Raw genomic sequence first — 25,757 nt, forward strand, 5'->3', positions numbered from 1 at the left:
TCAGGTTATCAGCTGAGTTTTCTTCTATTTTATAGATTTTGGAACAAGTACTAGCAGTGGGGGACTCTTTGGAACTGCAAATACCACCTCTAACCCTTTTGGTAGCACATCTGGCTCTCTCTTTGGGCCAAGTAGTTTTACAGCTGCTCATACTGGGACTACCATTAAATTTAATGTAAGTAATTTTTTCTAATCTTTATGGAATATGACTCTCTTCCATCTGCATGTTTCTTTGCAGGATGAATTATAAAAGTTACACCCCCTTCCAGTTAGGCATAGCTTAATCCAGCTCTCTGAAAGATAATGTGTTAAAAACAAAATCTGTAAATAGTTGAATAGTAGACAGGAAGGATCACGAGACATAAATATAGATTATAATGTGTATTTGAATTATGCTAAATACAATCACATTTTTATTCACAGGGTTAAGTGTAATAGCTAGTGTAAGGTTGAACTTTTACTGTTTTCATAATTTTGTTTCTGAAAAGTCAGTTATAAAAATATAGAAGGAATAAGGCACAAGCTAGAAAAATCATTTAAAATAAGGCCCCTTTAAGGTGATTTTTGGAATAGCCCATCAGTATTCTGTGGCTGTTGAAAAATGAACTTTTAGTTGTGAATTGGCAGAATAGAGAAATAGAGGTTTTTTTTGTTTGAGAGGGGTTAGGCAAAGGATTAAAGTGGAGGATTGTGTTTATTAAAATATATGGAATACCGCTTGATGTAAGGGTTGGGTGATGCTTGGGATAGGCTGGACATACAATTTGGCTTAATTGAAATCTTTGGCAGAAATATAGGGCTTCACAAAACTTTCTATTATTATTTACTCCAGAAAATGAAAGTTTTGTCAGGCAAGGGAGTAAATTTAATATTGAATTTAGAATTCTGAATTTAAAATAAAGTTTAAGTGATAGTGAAAAGTATTGTGTGATGTCCCTTGGAAAGTACAAAAATTGAGAAAACTGACAATACAGGTAGAAATCTTTAGTTACTTATTGTGCCTTTTCCCTCATAAGGCTATGGGGGAAAATCCAGGTTTCCATAGTTTTTTAAATGCAATAGCAATTAGAAAGCAGATGCTTGACCAAGCAGAACTTCAAAATGAGGCTTAAGTATCTGTATTGGGTAAATTGGGTAAAGCTTTCCTTATGCATATATTAAGTATAACCCAAAATGACTTGGGTTATGGAATTAAACTCGGGGTTTGTGATAACTGTGTTACTTTTTGACTTGTTCAGATAACACTGATATATGAAGAGTTCAGAAATGCAGTTTATTTAAGCAAGCATGCTTGAAACTATCTCTTTATTAGAGACCTGTGGGACTAGTCTTAGAGTTCAGTAGTTGAGGAACTATCTGTGAGAACAGAAATATAAAGTTTAGATTTTAAAATTTGCCTTGAGCTTTCAAATTTGCTTTTATCTTCCTTTACAGGCTCCAACTGGTACAGATACTATGGTCAAAGCTGGAGTTAGCACTAACATCAGTACTAAGCACCAGTGTATTACTGCTATGAAAGAATATGAAAGCAAGTCACTAGAGGTCAGTAAAATGCAATAAAGAATGTCACCCTAACCTTTTGGTTTATTAGAAAGCATCTTTCAAAAATGTTTTGAGTGTATGGACAGATGAGTAGAAAAATGGGGACAAAAATTAATTGAAAAATAGGTGGGATGGAGGTGGGTGGGATGTTTCAGGTGTTTTTTTTTTTTTTTTTTTTTTTTTTTTAATTCAGTTTTATTGAAATACATTCACACATCATACAATCATCCATGATATGCAATCCACTGTCCACAGTATGATAGCATAGTTATGCGTTCATCACCACAATCTATCTCTGAACATTTTCCTTACATCAGAAAGAACCAGAACAAGAATAAAAAATAAAAGTGAAAAAAAAAACACCCAAATCATCCCCCCATCCCACCCCATTTGTCCTTTAGTTTTTATCCCCATTCCTCCACTCATCCATACACTAGATAAAGGGGGTGTGATCCACAAGGTCTTCAAAATCACACTGTCACCCCTTGTAGTCTACATTATTATATAATTGTCTTCAGGAGTCCAGGCTGCTGGGTTGGAGTTTGGTAGTGTCAGGTATTTACTTCTAGTTATTCCAATACATTAAAGCCTAAGAGGTGTTATCTATATAGTGCATAAGAATGTCCACCAGAGTGAGCTCTCGACTCCATTTGAAATCTCTCAGCCACTGAAACCATTTCATCTCATTTTGCATCCCCCTTTTGGTCAAGAAGATACTCTCAGTCCCACGATGCCGGGTCTACATTCATCCCCGGGAGTCATACTCTGCGTTGCCAGGGAGATTTACACCCCTGGGAGTTGGGTCCCATGTAGGGGGGAGGGCAGCGAGTTCAGGTGTTCTTTTTTATTTTTACTTTTATTTTTATTCTTTTTTTTTTTGGAGTAATAATATTCAAAAATTGATTGTAGTGATGAAGCACACCTATACGATGGTACTGTGAACAATTTATTATACACAGTGGATGATTGTATGGTATGTGAATATATCATTAAAACTGATTAAAAATGTTGTGAATTATTTTTAGGATCAAGTGGTTCACGGTGGGATTATGTAAAAAACTTTAACATAAACCATATTATTTTAAAAAATAATGTATCTTTTTGCTAGTGCATTTATTAATTTTAAATTTTTTCTGGTAGCAATTACACAGCATAAAATTTCCTACTTTAACCACTTTCAAGTGTACAATTCATTGGTGTTAATTACATTCACAATTTTATGCTACCATCACTGCCATCTATTACCAAAACAATGCATTCTTAATAGATAATGCTTTTTTAGTTGGGATACTATTCAGGTCTTATGTACTGGTGTGGCTCTGTTCTGATTCCATGTTTCCCATGCTATACTGGGCAATGTGTGGATGTGTGGATTTTTGTGGCATAAATGTGTTCACATGTTCACTTTGCATGCATGTTGGTTTAAGTAAAGTTGTTATTGTTGATGTATAGCATATATGTGGAAAAAGTACAATCATTAGTTTACTGTTCAATAAATTCCTAAGTAATTACATTTGTGTAACCAGGATCTAGATCAAGAAACAGAACATTACTGTTATCTCCAGACATCCCTCTTCTGACCTCTAATTACTGTCGTCCCCTTTCACAATCCTTCCCTAACTAGTGTCTTGACTGCACATTTTTTACCCATTTTCAAACCTTATAGACTCTTACATTATGTACCCTTTGATGTCTGTCTTCTTGCAGTGTTATGACATTCATCCATATTGTTGCATGAAGTTATAGTTTGTTCGTTGTCACTGCTATGTAATAGTAGGTTAACTATTGAATTAGTTAGGATTCTCTAGAGAAACAGAATCAATAAGAGATATCTATAAATATAAGATTTTATAAAAGTGTCTCATGCATAGGCTGGAGTGAAATAGTGACCCACCCCAGAGTAATTTGGGCAGATAATAAAAAATATATTTACAGCCTCCCCCTCCCCAGCTCCGAGGATCTGGGGGAAGGTGCAGATGTGTTGGACATCCTCACCTGGACTGGTGTTGATGTTGTCACAAACATCAGGACTGGCGGTTTGATGTGCTGAGCCCTCAATCATGGGATTTGCCCTTATGAAGCTCGCTACCGCAAAAGAGAGTCTAAACTTGCATGTAATTGTGCCTAAGAGTCTCCCCCTGAGTACCTCTTTGTTGCTCAGATGTGGCCCCCTCTCTAACTGAGCCATCTCAACAGGTGAACTTGCCACCCTCCCTGCTACATGGGACCCGACTCCCAGGGTTGTAAATCTCCCTGGCAATGCAAAATATGACTCCCGGGGATGAATGTGGACCCGGCATCGTGGGACTGAGAGTATCTTCTTGACCAAAAGGGGGATGCAAAATGAGATGAAATAGTTTCAGTGGCTGAGAGATTTCAAATGGAGTCAAGAGGTCACTCTGGTGGACATTCTTATGCACTATATAGATAACACCTCTAAGGTTTTAATGTATTGGAATAACTAGAAGTAAATACCTGACACTACCAAACTCCAACCCAGCAGCCTGGACTCCTGAAGACAATTATATAATAATGTAGATTACAAGGGGTGACAGTGTGATTGTGAAGACCTTGTGGATCACACCCCCTTTATCTAGTGTATGGATGGATGAGTAGAAAAATGGGGATAAAAACTAAAGGACAAATGGGGTGGGATGGGGGGATGATTTGGGTGTTCTTTTTTCACTTTTATTTTTTATTCTTGTTCTGGTTCTTTCTGATGTAAGGAAAATGTTCAGAGATAGATTGTGGTGACGAACGCATAACTATGTTATCATACTGTGGACAGTGGATTGTATACCATGGATGATTGTATGATGTGTGAATGTATTTCAATAAAACTGAATTTAATTAAAAAAAAAAAAAGTGTCTCATGCAACTTTGGGTATGCATGAGTCCAAATTTCATAGGGCAAGCAGCAAATTGGGAACTCCAATGAAGGTGTTCGATGAACTCCTCAGGACACACTTCGCTGGCTAGCCACAGAAGAAATGAAGGTCCTCTATCTGTCTTGCTTAAAAGTCTTCAACTGTTTGGATTAAATCCAGCTGATTGAATTCTCTCATTGTGGAAGACACATCCTTCATTGAGGTGATCAGTCACAGCTGCAGCCAATTGACTGATGATTTAATAAACCAGTATTTTGGCTTATTAACCAGCCAGAGATATCCTTGCAGTAAAGGTTAGGCCAGTGCTTGCTTGACCAGACACCTGGACACTATCACCTAGCCATGTTGACACATGAACCTAACCATCACAACTATTTACAAATATTTAAATGTTTTGATTGTTTTACTCCTCATTATGGCTGCTGTTCCTTCCTGTAGTCCCAACTATACTTACAGAAACACCCTGATTTGTGAGACAAAACTTAAAGTTTATTTTCCCTTTCCTTAAATTTTCTAAACTCCAGAATCCTCCTTCTTTTATCAACTAGTTTTTATATTTAGGCTTGGGAGGTAAATAAGAGTATTATATAGGCATTTTACTAAAAGAAAATATTTATTGTTTGTAAAAAATTTTTTAAGATTAAGATAGATCAGGCCCTTTGGCCTGTAATTTTATAGTAATTATTATATGGACTTTAATGTCCACTATATACTATTGAAAATGTTTTTCTGGAATGATATTGAAGCTAATATCATTAGGTAAATCTCTGTTTTTTAGCCAGGGTTCATATGTGATCATTTGAAAATTAAATGATTTAATCTTCTAAAAATTTTTTTTTTCTTTTAGTGTTTTTTTGACGGAGATGTGTTTTCCCTTTCTTGCAGGAACTTCGTTTAGAGGATTATCAGGCTAACCGGAAAGGCCCACAAAACCAGGTGGGAGCAGGTACCACAACTGGCTTGTTTGGCTCTTCTCCAGCCACCTGCAGCACTACAGGACTCTTCAGCTCTTCCACCACTAATTCAGGCTTTGCATATGGTCAGAACAAAACTGCCTTTGGAACTAGTAAGCACTTGGCATCATTTTGGATCGTGTTGAGTTTATTTAAGCTGAGAGTTGGCTACTGTGTACCCGATTTGCAGCTTTGATTTCTTTTCTCCCTAGAGCTTTCAGAATGTTTTCAGACTTAACCATAAGAAGAGTACGTTGTAGAACTGTTAAGTTTTATGCTTATGATCTTGCTGATGGATTGATTAAATGTGGGATGTGAAATTGAAGATTCTAGGTTGATGACTAAATTGCTTTGAAAAGAATACTACTTTTGAAAAAGTAATACACATGTATGGTACAAAATCCATGAAATACAAATCATTTTATAACCAAAGGTCTCTTTGTTTGTATCCTTCTCCCAGTCACCAGTTTGCCTCTTAAAGACAACCCAAAAGTTACACTTTTTTTCATTGCCTTCTAGAGATTTATTGACATGCACACACATGCAAATAAGTATTTATCCAAGTGACTCTTGATATTCTTTCCAGTCCTGATGTTCTGTGATTTACCTTAGCAAATATTCATTAGTGAGTACTATACCAGACCCTGTGCTGGATATATGGATCTAAAGAGAAATTCTCTGATCTCAAGAAAAACTTTGTCTAACAGGATAACAATACGCACATAGATTTTTAATGTAATGTGCTTTCTTGTAAAAGAGAAAAAAGCTATGGACTCAAAAAGGGAGATCACTTAGCCTAGCCAGGATTCTTGGAGTTAGGGAACTGTTGTTGTAGGAATTGAAATCTCAACCAAATCTGGAGTTAGATGAAAAAAGAAGAGAAATGAAATGGTTAGTAGCAGGTGAAGTAACAAATGTAGGGTAATTTATATATATATGTACTGTATAAAGAAGGCTGTTTGGGATTTTGTTTTTTCCATTTATTTTTCCTTTTCCTTTTTTTTTTTTTTTTTGATAGGTACAACTGGATTTGGAACAAATGCAGGTGGTCTTTTTGGCCAACAAAATCAACAGACCACTAGCCTCTTCAGCAAGCCATTTGGCCAGGCTACAACCACCCAGAACTCTGGCTTTCCTTTTGGTAATACCAGTACACTAGGACAGCCAAGCACTAACACCATGGTAAGGAAATACCTTTTAATTAACTGCAGAACTTATTTGTAGAGGCTTCTAATCATGCGAAACTAGCAAGTTCTACCCCTACTGTAATTTTTAAGGGTTGAGGGTGTGTAGTATAGTGAAGAGAGCAAAATCTTTGAATAATTAAGACTTGGATTCCACTCCAGGCTCTACTCTTTACTAATTGAGAAGCTATTGAGCAAGTCACTTATCTTTTCTATGCATGTCTTCTCATCACTAAGTAAGAGTTGCTTAGTGAGTCAGAATGGGCCATCCTAAAGCTGCACTTTGGGGCACTGACTCCAGCTTGGGAGAAAATATTTATCAGTGACTGGCTATATTTCAGAATGTTCTTTCAGCTTGTTATAGAAAATTCTTAAGTGGAGGCAAGCAAAAAAGTCTAATTCTATTTTTTTTTTTTTTTTTTTTTTTTTGTATTAATGCTGCTAGTCTCCAGAAAGTGAAGGACAGTGATGCAGTGATCACTAGTTTGTTTCTAGGAATCCTTTTAGGGAAGTGTAAAGGTTGATTTAGAGGTGTGATTATGAGTAGAATTCTTGGTATTTACTTGGTCTTTAAATTAGAGATACTTTGCTTAACTAAAAACAAGTACGACTGGGCCAAAAAATCCTTGATAAAGAACTAGCAAACTGAATTCAGTAGCATAAAAAAGAGAATTTATCCTAGGAATGCAAGGTTGGTTCAGTTTACAAAAATTAATTAACCTAATTAACAATGGTAATAGAATAAAGGACAGAAAAACCATATGATCAAATCAATAGATAGAAAGCATTTGACAAAATATAACACCCTTTCATGATTAAAAACATGCAAGAAACTAGTACTAAAAGGGCACTTTCTCAACCTGATAAAGGGCATTTGTGAAATACTCGCAGCTAACATCATATTTAATGGTGAAAGACTAATAATACTTTACCTTTAAGATGAACAAGAGAGGGATGTTCACTTTTGCCACTTTTATTCAGCGTTGTACTGGAGGTTATAATCTGGGCAATTAGGGAAAAAAAATTAAAGGTATCAAGATTGGAAAAATAGAAGTAACACTATTTCTCTTCACAGATGACAAGATCTTGTATGTAAAAAATCCTAAAGAATCCACTAAACTAATAGAACTAGTAAGAATATTCAGTATAGTTTAGGATAAAAGATCAATATACAAAAATCAATTGTATTTCTATGCACTATCAATGAACAGTCAAAAATGAAATTAAGAAAACAATTTCATTTTAAAAGAGCATCAAAGAATAAAATATGTAGGGATAAATTTGACAAAGAAGTACAAACCTGTATGCTGAAACTACAAAGCATTATTAAAAGAAATTTAGGAAGATCTGAATAAATGGAAAGGCATCTAATGTTCATGGATCAGAAGACTTAATATTGTTAAGGTGACAGTGCTCCCCAGATAGTCTACAGATTCAACACAGTTCAATCCCAGATGGATTCTTTGCAGAAATTGACAGGTGATTGGAAAATTCATATAGAAAATCGAGAGACCCAGAAAAGCCAAAACAATCTCAAAAAAGAACAAAACTGGAGGGCTCACATTTCACAATTTTAAAACTTACTACAAAGCAATAGTAATCAAGACAGTATAGTACTGTGGCATAAGGATAGACATTTAGATCAATGAACAAAATTAAGAGTACCAAAATAAACCCTCACATTCATGGTCAGTTGATTTTCGACTGGGATACTCAGACCATTCAGTAGGAAAGAGTAGTCTTCAACAAATGATGCTGGGACAACTGAATAGCCACATAAAATATAATGAAATTGGATCCTTTCCTGATGCTATATCCAAAAATTAAAGTGGATCAAAGACCTAAATGTAAGAGCTAGAACTACAAAACTCTTAGAAAAAAACATAGGACTAAATCTTCAAGACTTTGGGTTAGGCAGTGGTTTCTTAAAAATGACACCAAAAGCAGCAAAAGAAACTGTAGATAAATAAGACTTCATCAAAACTTTTTTTGTGTCAAGGGATACTACCAAGAAAGTGAAAAGACAATCCACAGAATGTGAGACTATATTTCCGAAGCCAGAATTTATTAAAGAACTTTTTAAACTCCAATAATAAGACAATCCATTTAAAAATGGGCAAAAGATACAAATAGACATTTCTCTAAAGCAGATAGAGAAATGGCCAATAAGCATATGAAAAGATGCTCAACATCATTAGCCATTAGGGAAATGCAGAGCATAACTATAATAATGCAGATCAAGCTACAATAAGATACCACTTCACGCCCACTAGGATGGCTAAAATTAAATTGAGAGACAATAACAAATGTTGCTGAGGATATGGAGAAACAAACTCTTGTTACTCCTGTTATTCTTATTACTCTTGTTACTGATTCTCTACGACCTTGGCACTTCCCATACTGGATGGTAGTAGGTAGGTATGGATTTCTATCCTGCCACTCAAAAGCTGTGAAATCTTGGGCAAGTTTTTAGCTGCTCTGAGCTTTATTTTCATTTGAAAAAAGGGATAATCCCTACCTTTTCAGGGTGATTGTGAGGAAAAGAGTTCTATGTAAAGTAACTAACAGATTCAGTCACATAATAAGCTTTCAAAAACATGGTAACTGGTTTTATTAGTTTTTAAGATTTTAAGAAAACTGTTGTAGGATTTCTTTTAATCCAGTTTAACCTTTTGCAGGGTTTATTTGGAGTAACCCAAGCCTCACAGCCTGGAGGTCTTTTTGGGACAGCTACAAACACCAGCACTGGGACAGCATTTGGCACAGGAACGGGTCTCTTTGGGCAAACCAGTACTGGATTTGGTGCTGTTGGTTCGGTAGGTTTTTTACAGTTGACTGTAATTCAGCGATACGTATAAGTATGTTAAAGGAATTTCTAAAGAAAGATTTGATTTCTTTAAAGTTTTTTTTTTTTTTAATTAAATTTAGCTTTATTGAGATATATTCACATGCAGTTCAATCATCCATGGTGCATGGTCAACTGTCCACAGCATCATCACACAGCTGTGCACTCATCACCTCAGTCCATCCCCGAACACCTTCCTTACACTGGAAAGAATAAGAACAAGAATAAAAAATAAAAGTAAAAAATAATACCCAAATTCCCCCCCATCTCACCCTATTTTTCATTTAGTTTTTGTCCCCATTTTCTACCCATCCATCCACACACTGGACAAAGGGAGCACGATCCATAAGGTCTTAACATTCACACTGTCACCCATTGTAAGCTACATTATTATACAGTTGTCTTCAAGAGTTAGGGCTCCTGGGTTGGAGTTTGATAGTTCCAGGTATTTACTTCTAGCTATTCCAGTACATGAAAACTTAAAAAGGGTTATCTATATGGTGCGTAAGAATGTCCACCATAGTGACCTCTCAACTCCATTTGAAATCTCTCAGCCAGTGAAACTTTATTTCGTTTCATTTCACATCCCCCTTTTGGTCAAAGAAGATGTTCTCAATCCCATGATTCTGGGTCCACATTCATCCGCGGAAGTCATATCCTGTGTTGCCAGGAAGATTTACACCCCTGGAAGTCAGGTCCCACATAGTGGGGAGGGCAGTGAGTTCACCTGCCAAGTTGGCTTAACCAGAGAGAGAGGGCCACATCTGAGCAACAAAGAGGCACTCATGGGGAGACTCTTAGGCACGATAATAAGCAGGTTTAGCCTCTCCTTCGTACTAATGAGCCCCACAAGGGCAAGCCCCAAGACAGAGGGCTCAGCAGACCAAAACATGAGTTCTCAATGTCTGTGAGAACATCAGCAGCAATCCAGGTGAGGAAGTCCAACACTTCTGCATTTTTCTCCAGCTCCTCAGGGGGGCCCTGCATATCTATTTTTATTCTCTGCCCAAATTATTTTGGGATGTGTAGCTATTTCACTCTAACCTATACAAACCTACCAGATCTCAGCATGTAATTATGGTGTTCTTTGAAGTATTTTTAGTGGCTGTGTTGTATGATTTGATATTGAGAACAACTAAAAGCTAATTGATACAGAGTGAAATAACTAGATAACCAGATAAGTTTATTTTCAGTTAGTAAAGTTTTTGCTCTTTTAAACTTCTTCACCTTCATGCTTTTGTGCAGTTAACTTGTGATAGGAAAGTGTCACTCCAGTAGACTGAGTTTAAATTATTAAGTCTAAATGGAGATATTTTCACTGTTATAATTTTTAACATGTAGACCCATCCTCTGTTTTGGGTGATAAGTTATGATATTTGGAAATTAAATGTTTCTGGTGTCCATCAAGTTGCTGAATTGTTGGAGTTCTCATGCTTCTAGAAGCTATACTGAACTGTTTACCTTATTAAGTCATTTAAATAAAAAATTGCTATTTAGGAATGCACTATTTACAATAGTAAATCTCATTACTTTTCAAAAATCCTAGGTATATGGGACAGTCAATCTGTTTTATAAGAAGCTTTGAACTTGCTATTGTGGGTAGTTAAAAAGAGAGAAAAGCAAACCCCTCTAACACATGGTCCTGTTTTCATGGAGAGTGAAATACGATATTTCTGAACTTAGTTTGGGCAGATTAATTGAGGTGAGAATTAGAGAAAATTATGTGATGCTTCAGAAAGCTGTTACTTTTTTAAAATTTTCTATTTTGAAATACTTGCAGACTTACAGGACAGGTACAAAAATAATGCAAACCCCATCCAGAGAACTCCAGTTATTTATCCCTATACCTCCAGATACCCAGAACCATCAATTTTAACATTTTGCCACATTTGCCATGTATCTGTCAATCCATTTTCTGAACTCTTTGAGTATAGGTTGTATACATTTTGCTCCTTGAACACTTAATACTGTCACATACATTTCCTGAGTGCAGTTATCAAGTTCAAGAACTTTAACATTGATAAATACATTCTATATTCCAGTTTTTTTGTATGTCCCGCAAATGTCCTTTTGGACCTTTTCTCCTCTCTTACTAGCTATCATCCAGGATCATGTATTATGTTTAGTTGTCATTGCCTGTTTAGTTGCTCATTCTTTTTTTTTTTTCCTGTGGGAACATAGATACAACATAGACTTTCCCATCTCAGCCATTCCCAAGCAAACCATTCAGTGGGATTATTCATATTTACACTGTTGTGGTACCCTCACAACCTTCCATTACTAAAATATTCCCATCTCCCCAAATAGAAACCGTATACCATTATGCATTGACTCGCCTTCCTACTCCCGCCCTATTCTCCTGCCCCGTTAACCTGTACTCAAATTTCTGTCTATGAGTTTGCATATTCTCTGATCAGTTCTTTGTAGTTGTCATGGGACTTAAATTTAACATCCTAAATCTGTAGCACTCTTACTTGCTTAGATACCAACTTCACTGGTATACACAACCTATGTTCTAATACCCCTCCAACCCCCCCCACCACCACCTTTATGTAGTTCTTATCACAAATTGCATGTTTACACATCATGAGTCCTGTTACATTTTTTTAAATAACGGCTCTATTTAGACATGCTCCACAAACTATGAAATTGACCCATTTAATGTGTACAATTCAGTGGTTTTTAATATATTCACAGAGTTATATAACTATCACCACAGTCAGTTTTAGAACATGTTCATTACCCCAAAAAGAAACCTCTTTATTCATTATCAATTATTCGCCATTTCTCCACACTCTCCCCAGGTCTACTTTCTGTATCTATGGATTTGCCTACTTGGGACATTTTATATGCATGGAATCATACAATATGTGATCTTTTGTGACTAACTTCTTTAACTTATCCCATAATATTTTCAAGGTTCACCCATGTTCTGTAGCATGTTTAAATTTGGGGGACTGTTTCTACTGGCAAATTTAATGTCAGATACCTGTCTGTCATAGATAAAAAATGGTTGAATGCCTTGTTATTTTTTGGTTTTACCTCATTGAAAATTCTGTTCTTGCTCAGGGGCTATCATTAGCTTTTCAGTGTAAGAGCATTCTCTGTTTATAAAATTAATACTATTTGCATTACTTTAGTTTGTTTTTCTGATAGTCTTTTTCATCCATTTTTTTGGTAAGTTATGACATCACTTCCTTCACCCCATCCCCCACCTGATCCAATTATATCTAAGATAATCTTTATCTACTGTTTGACATATATCTTTATATTATTTAAATTTTCTGTGTTCTGTTCTTTATAGACCCTGTTTGGCAATAACAAGCTTACTACATTCGGAACCAGCACAACCAGTGCTCCTTCATTTGGTACAACCAGTGGCGGGCTCTTTGGTAACAAACCAACCCTGACTTTAGGAACCAATACAAACACTTCCAATTTTGGTACATATAAAAAGCAGGTTTGCCTCTCTTAAAGTTACACTGACTATACCACACGTCATTCTCCTGATTTCATATGGTTGGGACTATTTTAAAATTCTGAGGTAAGCCGTGACTTGGTGAGATACAAAAGGAAAAGTTTAAAATCGTTGACATAGGTTGAGAAAATTAGACGAGATATAAATTGCCTTTCCATGTACTAATTCTCTCATATTTCTGCGTTGGATAAAGTGGGCCATTCAGTACCTTCAGTAGTGCCTATCAGAAAGTTGGTTCTGAAATGGAGATAGAGGTTTTTCAAAATAACAAGTCATTTTCTTTGGATTGTTACCTGATCAATAGCTGAGAAAGCATAAATAAAACACATTCAGTTGAGATAACAAACCTTGTTAGGTCAGGTTTCAAACATGGAAATATTACACAAGAGGTGATGTAATGAATTTTACTGAAAGTTGAAACCTTTCTGATTTGGGAGAGTATTCAGTAATTTTCCTGCAAATCAAATATTTTCTTTTATTACATAATACATGTTCATTGTAAAAAATTTGGGAAATACAGATAAGACTTAACAATTAAAAAAAGATGTGCTGCAAAAATTTAAACCTGTGTATATGAAACATCGTATAGTTTTAAATGTCTTTTATCACTACCTAATTAAGTTTTCAAATGAATTTGCTATCATTTGTATTAAATCAGATAAGGAAAGTTCTTTTTTGTCAAGGAAATTAGTGGTTCAAATACTTGTTGAGGATCTTGTGGGCTAGATGCATCACTAGGCACTGATTGATTCTTTTTATTTTTTTTTAATTGAGATATATTCACATACCATGCAGTCATACAAAACAAATCATACATTCGATTGTTCACAGTACCATTACATAGTTGTGCATTCATCACCAAAATCAATCCCTGACACCTTCATTACCACACACACAAAAATAACAAGAATAATAATTAAAGTGAAAAAGAGCAATTAAAGTAAAAAAGAACACTGGATGCCTTTGTTTGTTTGTTTCCTTCCCCCATTTTTCTACTCATCCATCCATAAACTAGACAAAGGAGAGTGTGGTCCTTACGGCTTTCCCAATCCATTGTCACCCCTCATACGCTACATTTTTATACAATCGTCTTCAAGATTCATGGGTTCTGGGTTGTAGTTTGACAGTTTCAGGTATCCACCACCAGCTACCCCAATTCTTTAGAACCTAAAAAGGGTTGCCTATATTGTACGTAAGAGTGCCCACCAGAGTGACCTCTCGGCTTCTTTTGGAATCTCTCTGCCACTGAAGCTTATTTCATTTCCTTTCACTTCCCCCTTTTGGTCAAGATGTTCTCCATCCCATGATGCCAGGTCTACATTCCTCCCTGGGAGTCATGTTCCACGTTGCCAGGGAGATTCACTCCCCTGGGTGTCTGATCCCACGTAGAGGGGGAGGACAGTGATTTCACCTGTGAAGTTGGCTTAGCTAGAGAGAGAGGGCCACATCTGAGCAACAAAGAGGCATTCTTTGCACCAACAGTCTTCCCAAGGGCAAGTCCTGTGGTAGAGGGCTCAACCCACTGATTGATTCTTTTAGGGAAATAAGCACAAAGACATGGTCATTTGGTGTAGGTCAGCAGTTACACAGTTCTTTAGTGAGTTTTTGAAGAATACTGTAATGTAGATTACAAGTAGAGAAAGAGACCAATACCGTATCAAACACCTGTTTGAAGGTTATATGTTGCCACAGAAGTATGAACTACAGGAAGGAGGTAGATAGGTTCTTGTCAGGTACCAATTCCTAAATTTAAGTATTTGTTTTGATTCTTATAACCCCTTTTAGTCTTGTTCCTCACTGTTAGTAATGATTATAGTTGTGCCTCTAATTTCTTTTGGTCGTAGTCTACTTGGAAAAACAGCTTTGAGGCAGCAGATTTGGTTAAGATATCTAGATTGTTTTCTTGTATTTCTCATCTATGAAGACTAAGATGGGAAAGATAATTATAAGTTAAATCTGTGTTTCTCATCCTTTTTTTTTTAAATTTTCACTCTCCCCTCTCCAAGCAGTCTTTATAGACCTTTTTTCCCTCTAATCATCCTCTCCCCTCATGAAATTTTAATACCACAGATGTATTGTGTATCTTTGTATGTACTGTGGCCCTTGAAGGGCTGTTGTAATATCTTTGATTTTTTTAGTCTCCCCAAAATTCAATTTCACCCCCTTGGAGAATGTGTAGGTTTAATAAAAGCTTTTTTTTTTTTTGTAGCACATATCATTCTCAGTAGTAAATGTTGTTTCTCTCTATTAGGATGCTTGATAAAATAAACTATGCTTTTTAAGTATATTTTATGTGTATGGTTGCAAATATCTCGTGTTTGTATGAATTTTATTTGTTGATTTTTTTGTTGTATGAATATATTTACACTCATTTTCAGTGATTTGATATTGAAAGGCCTCATCTTTATCTGGCATGCCTCACTAGCTTGCGTGCTGAATTTGAATTGTTTTTGGTTTTATTTTGTAAAATTGTTTTGAAATAACAGTTGATAAACTGTTAACAGTGAGAATCAGAGGGAATGTGTGGTATAAACAGTGTATGTTGGGATTTATTTCCCTCCTGTGGGTTTGAGGTAGTTCACAAATACGTTGTTTTCTGCTGTTTATGGGACTGGAAGATCCTTTATGCTAAAATTTTAACTCAAAAAGAAAATATCTTAAACGTTTTTTTTTTTTTCTTTACAGAAAGTCGATTGTGCTTGAGGAGGCAGCACTCCATTTTTGTTGCATAGCTACTGATTAGCACAATTTAAGAAAATAATGCATGAATCAAATATATTAAGATTGTCACCTTGCTTGGATTTTAAAATGACATTAGAAATATGTTTGTTTCAAGCTGTTTATATTTTTTCACTTCAACTTTTTTTTTTTTTTTTATCTTTTTGATTAAGATAATTATCCAAATACTGGCCATGAAATATAATATTCTTGTTTGGTAATGCTGTCATATATTCCAAGATACTCTCTTGACCCTGTTATCTTTTGAACTTGTTCCTCCTCATGATACTTTTAAAAATAACTTCAAGCATTTTCCTAACAGGGTTTCCTGGACAATGATTGATTTTTTTCCCCCCTCTTTTATCCTGAAAGCTGTTTTCTTGGTATTTAGCTCCAAAAGGAGTACAGAAACTTTGTGAGCATATCTGAACAAAAGAGAAGCAATAGCAACAATGTGATAGAGACATCTTTGAGGGGAAACCTGTGTATTTTAAAGGAGAATAGGATTTTCTTTAAAATGGTGCACCATAGTGAAGGGAGAATGGTTTTCCAACTCTCCATCAATTCTGATAATGGAAAGGAAAGGTTCAGCTCAAGATAAATTATTCATAGATTCTCTTTAATATCAGCTAACAAAGTACTCGAGTGCTCCTTTGAGCTGATTGAATATAGCACCATTAAAACTCCTCATCTGTGATCAGCCACAGGTCCATCTGTTCAAAACAAAAGCTGCTGCAGGAGTTCTTATACATTATTTTTCTCTTCACAAGAATATTTAGGTTCATTAAAGTGTCTTTTTTCTAGTGGAAGTTGGAGGGAATGAGTTTTTCTTACAATAACTGAATATGAATCATGAATTAGAGTATTTGGGCCTTAACAAAGGAGATATTCCCCAGACTCAAGCACAATCACTTTGCTTTAATATTTGCTATTATATATGAAATGGAATGAAGCAAATATGAAGACTTACAGAGTTTATTTGTAAGAGTCAAAAGTTAATTTTAAAAAAAGTTAAATTAGTCTACCATTTAGGAATCCTAATATTAATAACCGAGAGAATGAAAGGCTTAGGGTGAGACTGCTTTGTTTTAAATTCCCTTGTAGAGGAAATTGGGAGTTGGTGTTGAAGGTACGATCCCTCATTCTTTTGTCCTCCTAGGTTTTGGCTCTAATACCAGTGGGAATAGTATTTTTGGAAGCAAACCAGCACCTGGAACTCTGGGAACTGGGCTTGGAGCAGGATTTGGAACAGGTAAGGAGTTGATACCTTGAGAGTTAGGAAGTGATACTACTTGACTTTCTAATTGCTGGAACTTTGTTCAAGCATATGCCAAGAAATAAGAGGCCCCATTTCCATTTTCACAGGTGGACTCATAAAACAGTTTCAGCTGTTAAGCTTTATCGGGTCTTAAAACATTGGCACATTTACTTTAGAGGCTACATGCTCCCTTTTCTACAAAGTTTTGCCCTCTGACAGTGCTGGTCTGTATGGGATTCTTGGTATATAATGTGAGATTTGTCAATATGATGGCATTATTGACTTTCAGTACCCTCGTGTTACCTTTAAAACAGGTATTTGAGACTTTGAACAGTTTATCAGGTAAGCTTCATTACCCTAATGGTGAGATAGAGTAGTAAGAGCACAGGCTGAAGTACTTCACAAATACTCTCACATTTTGCAAGGACTAGACATACCCCTCAATTCCTTACCCTGTGGTTCAGACCTGAAATATCACCCCTTTATCCCTATTTCTGGTATCATCCAGTAATTTTATTTCTATATCTTTGAAGATACCCTTCTACCTGTCCAACTGTTGTAACCAATAGGAGGGTACTGGTGGTCCTAAAATAGGTTACTGCTTCAGCATACAGTTCAACAGAGTCTTCTAAGCATGCAGTTTTGCCTGCCTTCCCAATTCATCTGATTGTGGGTGTGGTCATTTATTTACGTGGTCTCTGCTTCTAATGTTGCACTTACGTGTTACCTTTGCTTCTGTGATCTGATCATTCATCTCTCATCTCCTTAAGAGAACCTCATTTTGTAGTTTATGAATTATGTCATTTTCTTTTTTCCTTTTTAAAATAAAAGATAAAAATGCTTGTAAAATATTTCACCAATACAGAAGTATCATGAAAACTTGAAGTTTTTTTTACCTGTTTTAAAGTAACATCTGTTTAAAGTTTGGCATATATTATGTCACACACCATTTTGTGTACTCAAACGCATTTGTACATACACAAATGTGTTTATACATAGGTACTTTATGTATAGGGTTTTTCTTGTATTGGAAACTATATGTGCATTGATTTTTAAACCCAAAGCTGAGATGCATTGATTTCTAATATTAATGTAGGGTTAAGTATCATTTTTGAGACTTTTGTTTCAGTTATGTGTGTATGCATACTCCCACATATGTATTTTGGGTCTCTATTTTATATTGAGTGGTGCAGTGAAAAATGTTTGAAAGCAACTGCTTTACACTGTATTCTGTAACTTATTTTTTTACTTCATGTTTGTTATGGGCATATTTTTTTTCTTTTGGTCAGTACATATAGATCTATATCATTAAAAAATAGCTGCTTAGTACTCCATAGTGTATATATATCTGCACACACACTCATATAATACATGCACACCCGGAATGATTTTTTCCCCTGCTGATGAGCACTTTAGTTATTTGATATTATTAGCAATACTCTAATGAAAATTCCTGTTAAATAATTTTGAATAAGTGTTAGTATTATTATAGTTCTGGTACTTAGAATTGGAATTGATTTCAGTAGATACATGTATTTTGAATGTTGATAGGTCTGTTAATTTGCCTTCCCGAAAGACTGTACCAGTTTGTGTCCTTGCTCACATTGTATAATAGTGTCCATTTTCCCATAGCCTCTCCATATTTTTGGGCTTTTTCATTTGTGCATAGATGATTGTATAAATTGGTACCTTGTTTCAATTTCTACTTCATGAATTACAGGTAAAGGTGAATATATTTATATATGTTTACTGACCATTTGAACTTTTCAATTCCATATTCATAATATTTAATCATTGTTTCTTCCTTAACTTAATTTTTTTTATCTTCATTTTATTGAGATATATTCACATACCACGCAGTCATACAAAACAAATCGTACTTTCGATTGTTCACAGTACCATTACATAGTTGTACATTCATCACCTAAATCAATCCCTGACACCTTCATTAGCACACACACAAAAATAACAAGAATAATAATTAGAGTGAAAAAGAGCAATTGAAGTTAAAAAAAACACTGGGTACCTTTGTCTGTTTGTTTCCTTCCCCTATTTTTCTACTCATCCATCCATAAACTAGACAAAGTGGAGTGTGGTCCTTATGGCTTTCCCAATCCCATTGTCACCCCTCATAAGCTACATTTTTATACAACTGTCTTCGAGATTCATGGGTTCTGGGTTGTAGTTTGATAGTTTCAGGTATCCAACACCAGCTACCCCAATTCTTTAGAACCTAAAAAGGGTTGTCTAAAGTGTGCGTAAGAGTGCCCACCAGAGTGACCTCTCGGCTCCTTTTGGAATCTCTCTGCTACTGAAGCTTATTTCATTTCCTTTCACATCCCCCTTTTGGTCAAGAAGATGTTCTCTGTCCCACGATGCCAGGTCTACATTCCTCCCCGGGAGTCATATTCCACGTTGGCAGGGAGATTCACTCCCCTGGGTGTCTGATCCCACGTAGGGGGGAGGGCAGAGATTTCACCTTTCAAGTTGGCTTAGCCAGAGAGAGAGGGCCACATCTGAGCAACAAAGAGGCATTCGGGAGGAGGCTCTTAGGCACAACCATAGGGAGGCCTAGCCTCTCCTTTACAGCAACCGTCTTCCCAAGGGTAAAACCTATGGTAGAGGGCTCAACCCATCAAACCACCAGTCCCCTATGTCTGTGGTCATGTTAGCAACCATTGAGGTCGGGTAGGCCAATAACCCTGCATTCTCCACAGGCTCCTCAAGGGGGCACTACGTATTTTTTCCTTGTTTTTCTTTTTTTGTTTTTTTTAACTTTCCTTTCTTTTTTGAATCAACTGTATGAAAAAAAATTAAAAAAAAAAAAAACATACAATAAAAGAAAATTTCAAAGAGACCATAACAAGGGTAACAAGGGAGTAAGAAAAAGACAACTAACCTAAGATAACTGCTTTACTTCCAACCTGTTCCTACTTTACCCCAAGAAAGTTACCTAATATAGCAACATTTTGTGAACTTGTTCCTACTATATCCATCAGAAATTAACAGACCATAGTCATTCCTGGGCATCCCCAGAACGTTAAATAGCTTATCCGTTCTTCTTGGATTATTGTTCCCCCTTCCTTAATTGCTCTCTATTGCTATTTCCCCTACATTCTACATTATAAACCATTTGTTTTACATTTTTCAAAGTTCACATTAGTGGTAGCGTATAATATTTCTCCTTTTGTGCCTGGCTTATTTCGCTCAGCATTATGTCTTCAAGGTTCATCCATGTTGTCATATGTTTCACGAGATCGTTCCTTCTTACTGCTATGTAGTATTCCATCGTGTGTATATGCCACATTTTCTTTATCCACTCATCTGTTGAAGGACATTTGGGTTGTTTCCATCTCTTGGCAATTGTGAATAATGCTGCTATGAACACTGGCCTGCAGATATCTGTTCGTGTCACTGCTTTCCGACCTTCCGGGTATATACCGAGAAGTGCAATCGCTGGATCGAACGGTAACTCTATATCTAGTTTTCTAAGGAACTGCCAGACTGACTTCCAGAGGGGCTGAACCATTATACAGTCCCACCAACAATGAATAAGAGTTCCAATTTCTCCACATCCCCTCCAGCATTTGTAGTTTCCTGTTTGTTTAATGGCAGCCATTCTAATCGGTGTTAGATGGTATCTCATTGTGGACTTAATTTGCATCTCTCTAGTAGCTAGTGAAGCTGAACATTTTTTCCTGTGTTTCTTGGCCATTTGTATTTCCTCTTCAGAGAACTGTCTTTTCATGTCTTTTGCCCATTTTATAATTGGGCTGTCTGTACTATTGTCATTGAGTTGTAGGATTTCTTTATATATGCAAGATACCAGTCTTTTGTCAGATACATGGTTTCCAAAAATTTTTTCCCATTGAGTTGGCTGCCTCTTTACCTTTTTGAGAAATTCCTTTGAGGTGCAGAAACTTCTAAGCTTGAGGAGTTCCCATTTATCTCTTTTTTCTTTTGTTGCTTGTGCTTTGGGTGTAAAGTCTAGGAAGTGGCCGCCTAACACAAGGTCTTGAAGATGTTTTCCTACATTATCTTCTAGGAGTTTTATGGTACTTTCTTTTATATTGAGATCTTTGGTCCATTTTGAGTTAATTTTTGTGTAGGGTGTGAGGTAGGGGTCCTCTTTCATTCTTTTGGATATGGATATCCAACTCTCCCAGCCCCATTTGTTGAATAGACCATTATGACTCAGTTCAGTGACTTTGGGGGCCTTATCAAAGATCAGTCGGCCATAGATCTGAGGGTCTATCTCTGAATTCTCAACTCGATTCCATTGATCTATATGTCTATCTTTGTGCCAGTACCATGCTGTTTTGACAACTGTGGCTTTATAATAAGCTTCAAAGTCAGGGAGTGTAAGTCCTCCCACTTCGTTTTTCTTTTTTAGAGTGTCTTTAGCAATTCGAGGCATCTTCCCTTTCCAAATAAATTTGATAACTAGCTTTTCCAAGTCTGCAAAGTAGGTTGTTGGAATTTTGATTCGGATTGCATCGAATCTGTAGATGAGTTTGGGTAGAATTGACATCTTAATGACATTTAGCCTTCCTATCCATGAACATGGAATATTTTTCCATCTTTTAAGGTCCCCTTCTATTTCTTTTAGTAGAGTTATGTAGTTTTCTTTGTATAGGTCTTTTACATCTTTGGTTAAGTTTATTCCTAGGTACTTGACTTTTTTAGTTGCTATTGGAAATGTATCTTTTTCTTGAGTGTCTCTTCAGTTTGTTCATTTCTAGCATATAGAAACATTACTGACTTATGTGCATTAATCTTGTATCCTGCTACTTTGCTAAATTTGTTTATTAGCTGTAGTAGCTGTATCGTCGATTTCTCAGGGTTTTCTAGATGTAAGATCATATCATCTGCAAACAATGACAGTTTTACTTCTTCTTTTCCAATTTGGATGCCTTTTATTTCTTTGTCTTGCCGGATTGCCCTGGCTAGCACTTCCAGCACAATGTTGAATAACAGTGGTGACAGCGGGCATCCTTGTCTTGTTCCTGATCTTAGAGGGAAGGCTTTCAGTCTCTCACCATTGAGTACTATGCTGGCTGTGGGTTTTTCATATATGCTCTTTATCATGTTGAGGAAGTTTCCTTCAATTCCTACCTTTTGAAGTATTTTTATCAAAAAGGGATGTTGGATTTTGTCAAATGCTTTTTCAGCACCTACTGAGATGATCATTTGATTTTTCCCTTTTGAATTTTTAATGTGTTGTAATACATTGATTGATTTTCTTATGTTGAACCATCCTTGAATGCCTGGAATGAACCCCACTTGGTCATGGTGTATGATTTTTTTAACGTGTCTTTGGATTTGATTTGCAAGTATTTTGTTGAGGATTTTTGCATCTATATTCATTAGGGAGATTGGCTGGTAGTTTTCCTTTTTTGTAGCATCTTTGCCTGGTTTTGGTATTAGATTGTTGTTAGCTTCATAAAGTGAGTTAGGTAGTGTTCCATTTTCTTCAATGTTTTGAAAGAGTTTGAGTAAGATTGGTGTCCGTTCTTTCTGGAAAGTTTGGTAGAATTCCCCTGTGAAGCCATCTGGCGCTGGGCATTTATTTCCCAATCTCATTTTGAATGGATACCTTGTTGTCTTGTATTAATGATGGTGGGCAGTTATGGAATGTCTTGTCCATTCAGTAGTCACTGTTACTAATTTTTATTATATGGACTCTGTATAAATTTCCTATCCTTTTTGTTGGTTGTGATTCCATATATTTTGACTCCCAAGTATTCTGTCTTTGAAATGATTTTCCTGTTAAGCCATGGCTTTGCCAAGATGTAGTTGGTAAAATGTAAAAAGGAACTTGAGACCCTCTACGTTGTGAACTTATATTCTTCAAATTCTCCCCGTTTTGTACCTTTACAATTACTGCTGCTGATTACATAAGCAGGGTCTGGAAGCCAAATTCATTAGGTTTAAAACATTACAAGTTTCTACAATAGGTTTCCCCCTGGTGAAAATGAGTTCTTCATCAAATCTGGCTCATGCTGAAACATAAATCTGTTTTTGTAACTTTATCATATCACCTTAGCTTTTTGTAAAAGTGGTTTGTCTTTGTCTAGCCAATTTCATAAGATAGATAGCCTTGAAACTGTTAGTTTTTGCTGTTCAAAGATTTATTGGGTTTGATTTTATATAGTTTAGCTTATGTGTCAATCAGAAAGGTGTTGTGGTATTATATAGTTCAGCTTATATGTCAATCAAAGGTGATGTCATGATTGGATCACCTTAGTATTTTGATGGCAAATGCTAAAATTTAAGGAGAATTTGTTATTTAATTTTTTTAAAATTCTTTGAAAATCTATAGAGTAGCCATTAAGTGCCCTGGCTGTATTGTCAGATTCACCTAGATTTGAACCCCAGCTGTACCTTATTTGTGACTTTGGGCTGATTATAAAACCCTTAGTTTTCTCATAAATAAAATGGAAATAATGGTTCCTACTTCAGGCTTGTGAAAATTAAATGAGATGCTAATAGTTAATAATTTTTAATGTGTGTCTAGTATTTAATAGGTCTCATGCTTTGCATGTGTTTATTCATTTTAATCTTAGAATAAATTTCTAAGACATGTGTTGAAGCATAGAAAGATTAAGTATTTTGTCTACGATATATGTAATGCACTCTGCACAGTACTTAGCACATAGTGAGCATTTACTGCATTAGTTCTTTTGTTGAAAGAGTAGCCATTTTGAAGTTAACGTTGTATACTTAAGTAACTGACCTCTGGCATAACATTCAGAGGATCTTCTATGGTGCATTTTTTTCTCCCTCTTGTCTCCATAGCTCTTGGTGCTGGACAGGCATCTTTATTTGGCAACAACCAACCTAAGATCGGAGGGCCTCTGGGTACAGGAGCCTTTGGGGCCCCTGGATTTAATACCACGACAGCCACTTTGGGATTTGGAGCCCCCCAGGCCCCAGTAGGTAAGTGTCAGTCACTTTAGAAGGCTTTACTCAGTTATTTCTTGCTAAAACTTAATATGTTGACCTTTTTCCGCCCACCCTGTCCTCCCCCTACCAAAGCACTATATACATGTTTGTCATTAAACAGTTACATTGTTCAGAAGGATTTATAATAGATACTGACCTCATCTCTCCCAGCTTTTCTGCTCCCAGGCCTATTCCCACAAAGAAACTACTTTTGTTACTGCTTTTAATTCTTCTGGTATGTTATTAAGACCATATCTCAGAGATGGGGTAAGAAGGCATAGGGAAGTGTGGAATTTAGTTAGTCCTCTAGAACAACTAGTCAGTAGCCAAGAAGAACCAGGTAATAGTCTGGAACAACTGATTGGGGAACATCTGAGACTGGACACACATCGTACACCAGTCTGAAGTGGGTGAAAGGACCGAGACCACAGTGTAGAACTGGAAATAAAGTCCCCAAAACTGCAGAGGTGGTACCCCTCCCCAACTGGCCCCGTAGGCTGAATTGGAACCACTGCCCTGTGGGAATAAGAAGTGGTCTCTGCTGGGAGCAAGGGAAGGTAACTCAACCAAGCTCCAGTTGCAATTTTGATTAACAAATCTGTACTACTGAATACAAGCTATGAGCACAGATAAACCCAGAGCAAGCAGGGAACGATCCCTGAGGTCTTTCCAGTCAGAGAGGACGCAGGGCTGATGGAAGAAAAAGTTAAAATAAATAAAAACAAAGGCTTTTGGAGATGGCTGATCTCAGAATACTGGAAAACAGCTGTGTCCTAAGAAAAGGGGCACAGATACCCAGGTACCAACTCTGGTCGACCGGGCAAAACTCTGGCTGGGGACTGGCTCTGAAAAGGGGATTTCTTTCTTTTTTCTTTTTTTTCCTCTCATTCTAAGTAGCACATTAGAGAAAGCCTGAGGTATTTTCAATTATCAGCTCTGACCCAGGCAAGGGTGGAGTTAAGATAATCAGAGAGACAAAAGAAAAAGTCAAGTGAAGGAGATAATTCCCTAAAGGGCTTATCATCCCGAAGGAAAGGGCGAGGTGAGGCCCAGCTGAAATGGCTGCCCTCCCTTAGAGAATTCATACTCCAGGGCTTGAGGGGGAAAAAGAAGAACAAAAACAGCTTAAGCTTGGCTTCTGACCACCCTCATCCCAAGGAGCACAGGATCTATTGAGAATTAAAGGCACCACACCTCTTTATGCTAGTGGGGAACTGTGGGCTGACAAGCGCAACCTGCTGGGCAGATTAGAAAAAGCACAGTCTAGAGGCCTCACAGGAAAGTATGACAGTCTGCTGGGGCTCATCCTCAGGGAAACTTGATACTGACTGCACCCTCTTCCTGAGACCTGGGCCTTTCTGGTGTGGGAAAATCTGATTGGGATAATCAGGGAAACCAGATGCCTAGACAACAAAAAAATCACAAGTCACACTAGAGAAAATGAAGATATGGCTCAGTCAAAGGAACAAACTTACACTTCAAATGAAACACAAGAGTTGAAACAACTGATTAAAGATGTTCAAACAAATACACTAAATCAAATCAACGAGCTGAAGGAAAACGGCAAAAGACATGAAGAAAATAAAGAAGACACTGGGTGACTGTGATGGTTAGGTTCATGTGTCAACTTGGCCAGGTGACGGTACCTAGCTGTCTGGTCAAGCAAACACTGGCCTAACAGTTGCTGCGAGGACGTTTGTGGCTGGTTAGTAAACCAACAGGCTGGTTTTTTAAATCATCAGTCAATTGGCTGCAGCTATGACTGATGACATCAACAAAGGGCATGTCTTCCACAATGAGAGAATGCAGTTGGCTAGATTTAATCCAATCAATCAGTTGAAGACTTAAGCAAGACAGCTAGACGACCTTTACTTCTTCTTCAGCTGACCAGCGAAGCGTTTCCTGAGGAGTTTGTCTAAGTTGCCAGTTCTTTTCCTGGGAGTTCG

At 36.6% G+C, this 25,757-nt stretch overlaps 1 protein-coding gene across 3 annotated transcripts in view; it reads left to right on the top strand.

The window, feature by feature from the left end:
• NUP98 (nucleoporin 98 and 96 precursor) overlaps window positions 1-25,757 on the top strand; it is a 133,430-nt gene that overhangs the window by 16,884 nt on the left and 90,789 nt on the right. Inside the window, exons 5-12 of one of the 3 annotated variants that reach the window (XM_037840501.1) lie at window positions 36-175; window positions 1,435-1,542; window positions 5,316-5,496; window positions 6,402-6,565; window positions 9,246-9,383; window positions 12,717-12,855; window positions 16,768-16,860; window positions 23,665-23,805. In XM_037840501.1, coding sequence (XP_037696429.1) covers window positions 36-175; window positions 1,435-1,542; window positions 5,316-5,496; window positions 6,402-6,565; window positions 9,246-9,383; window positions 12,717-12,855; window positions 16,768-16,860; window positions 23,665-23,805 — 1,104 coding nt within the window. The remainder of the gene's footprint in view (window positions 1-35; window positions 176-1,434; window positions 1,543-5,315; window positions 5,497-6,401; window positions 6,566-9,245; window positions 9,384-12,716; window positions 12,856-16,767; window positions 16,861-23,664; window positions 23,806-25,757) is intronic. The other 2 variants (XM_037840502.1, XM_037840503.1) reach the window with 2 other exon arrangements.

Source organism: Choloepus didactylus, chromosome 6, assembly GCF_015220235.1.
Source record: "Choloepus didactylus isolate mChoDid1 chromosome 6, mChoDid1.pri, whole genome shotgun sequence".
In the NCBI taxonomy this organism is placed as follows: Eukaryota; Metazoa; Chordata; class Mammalia; order Pilosa; family Megalonychidae; genus Choloepus; species Choloepus didactylus.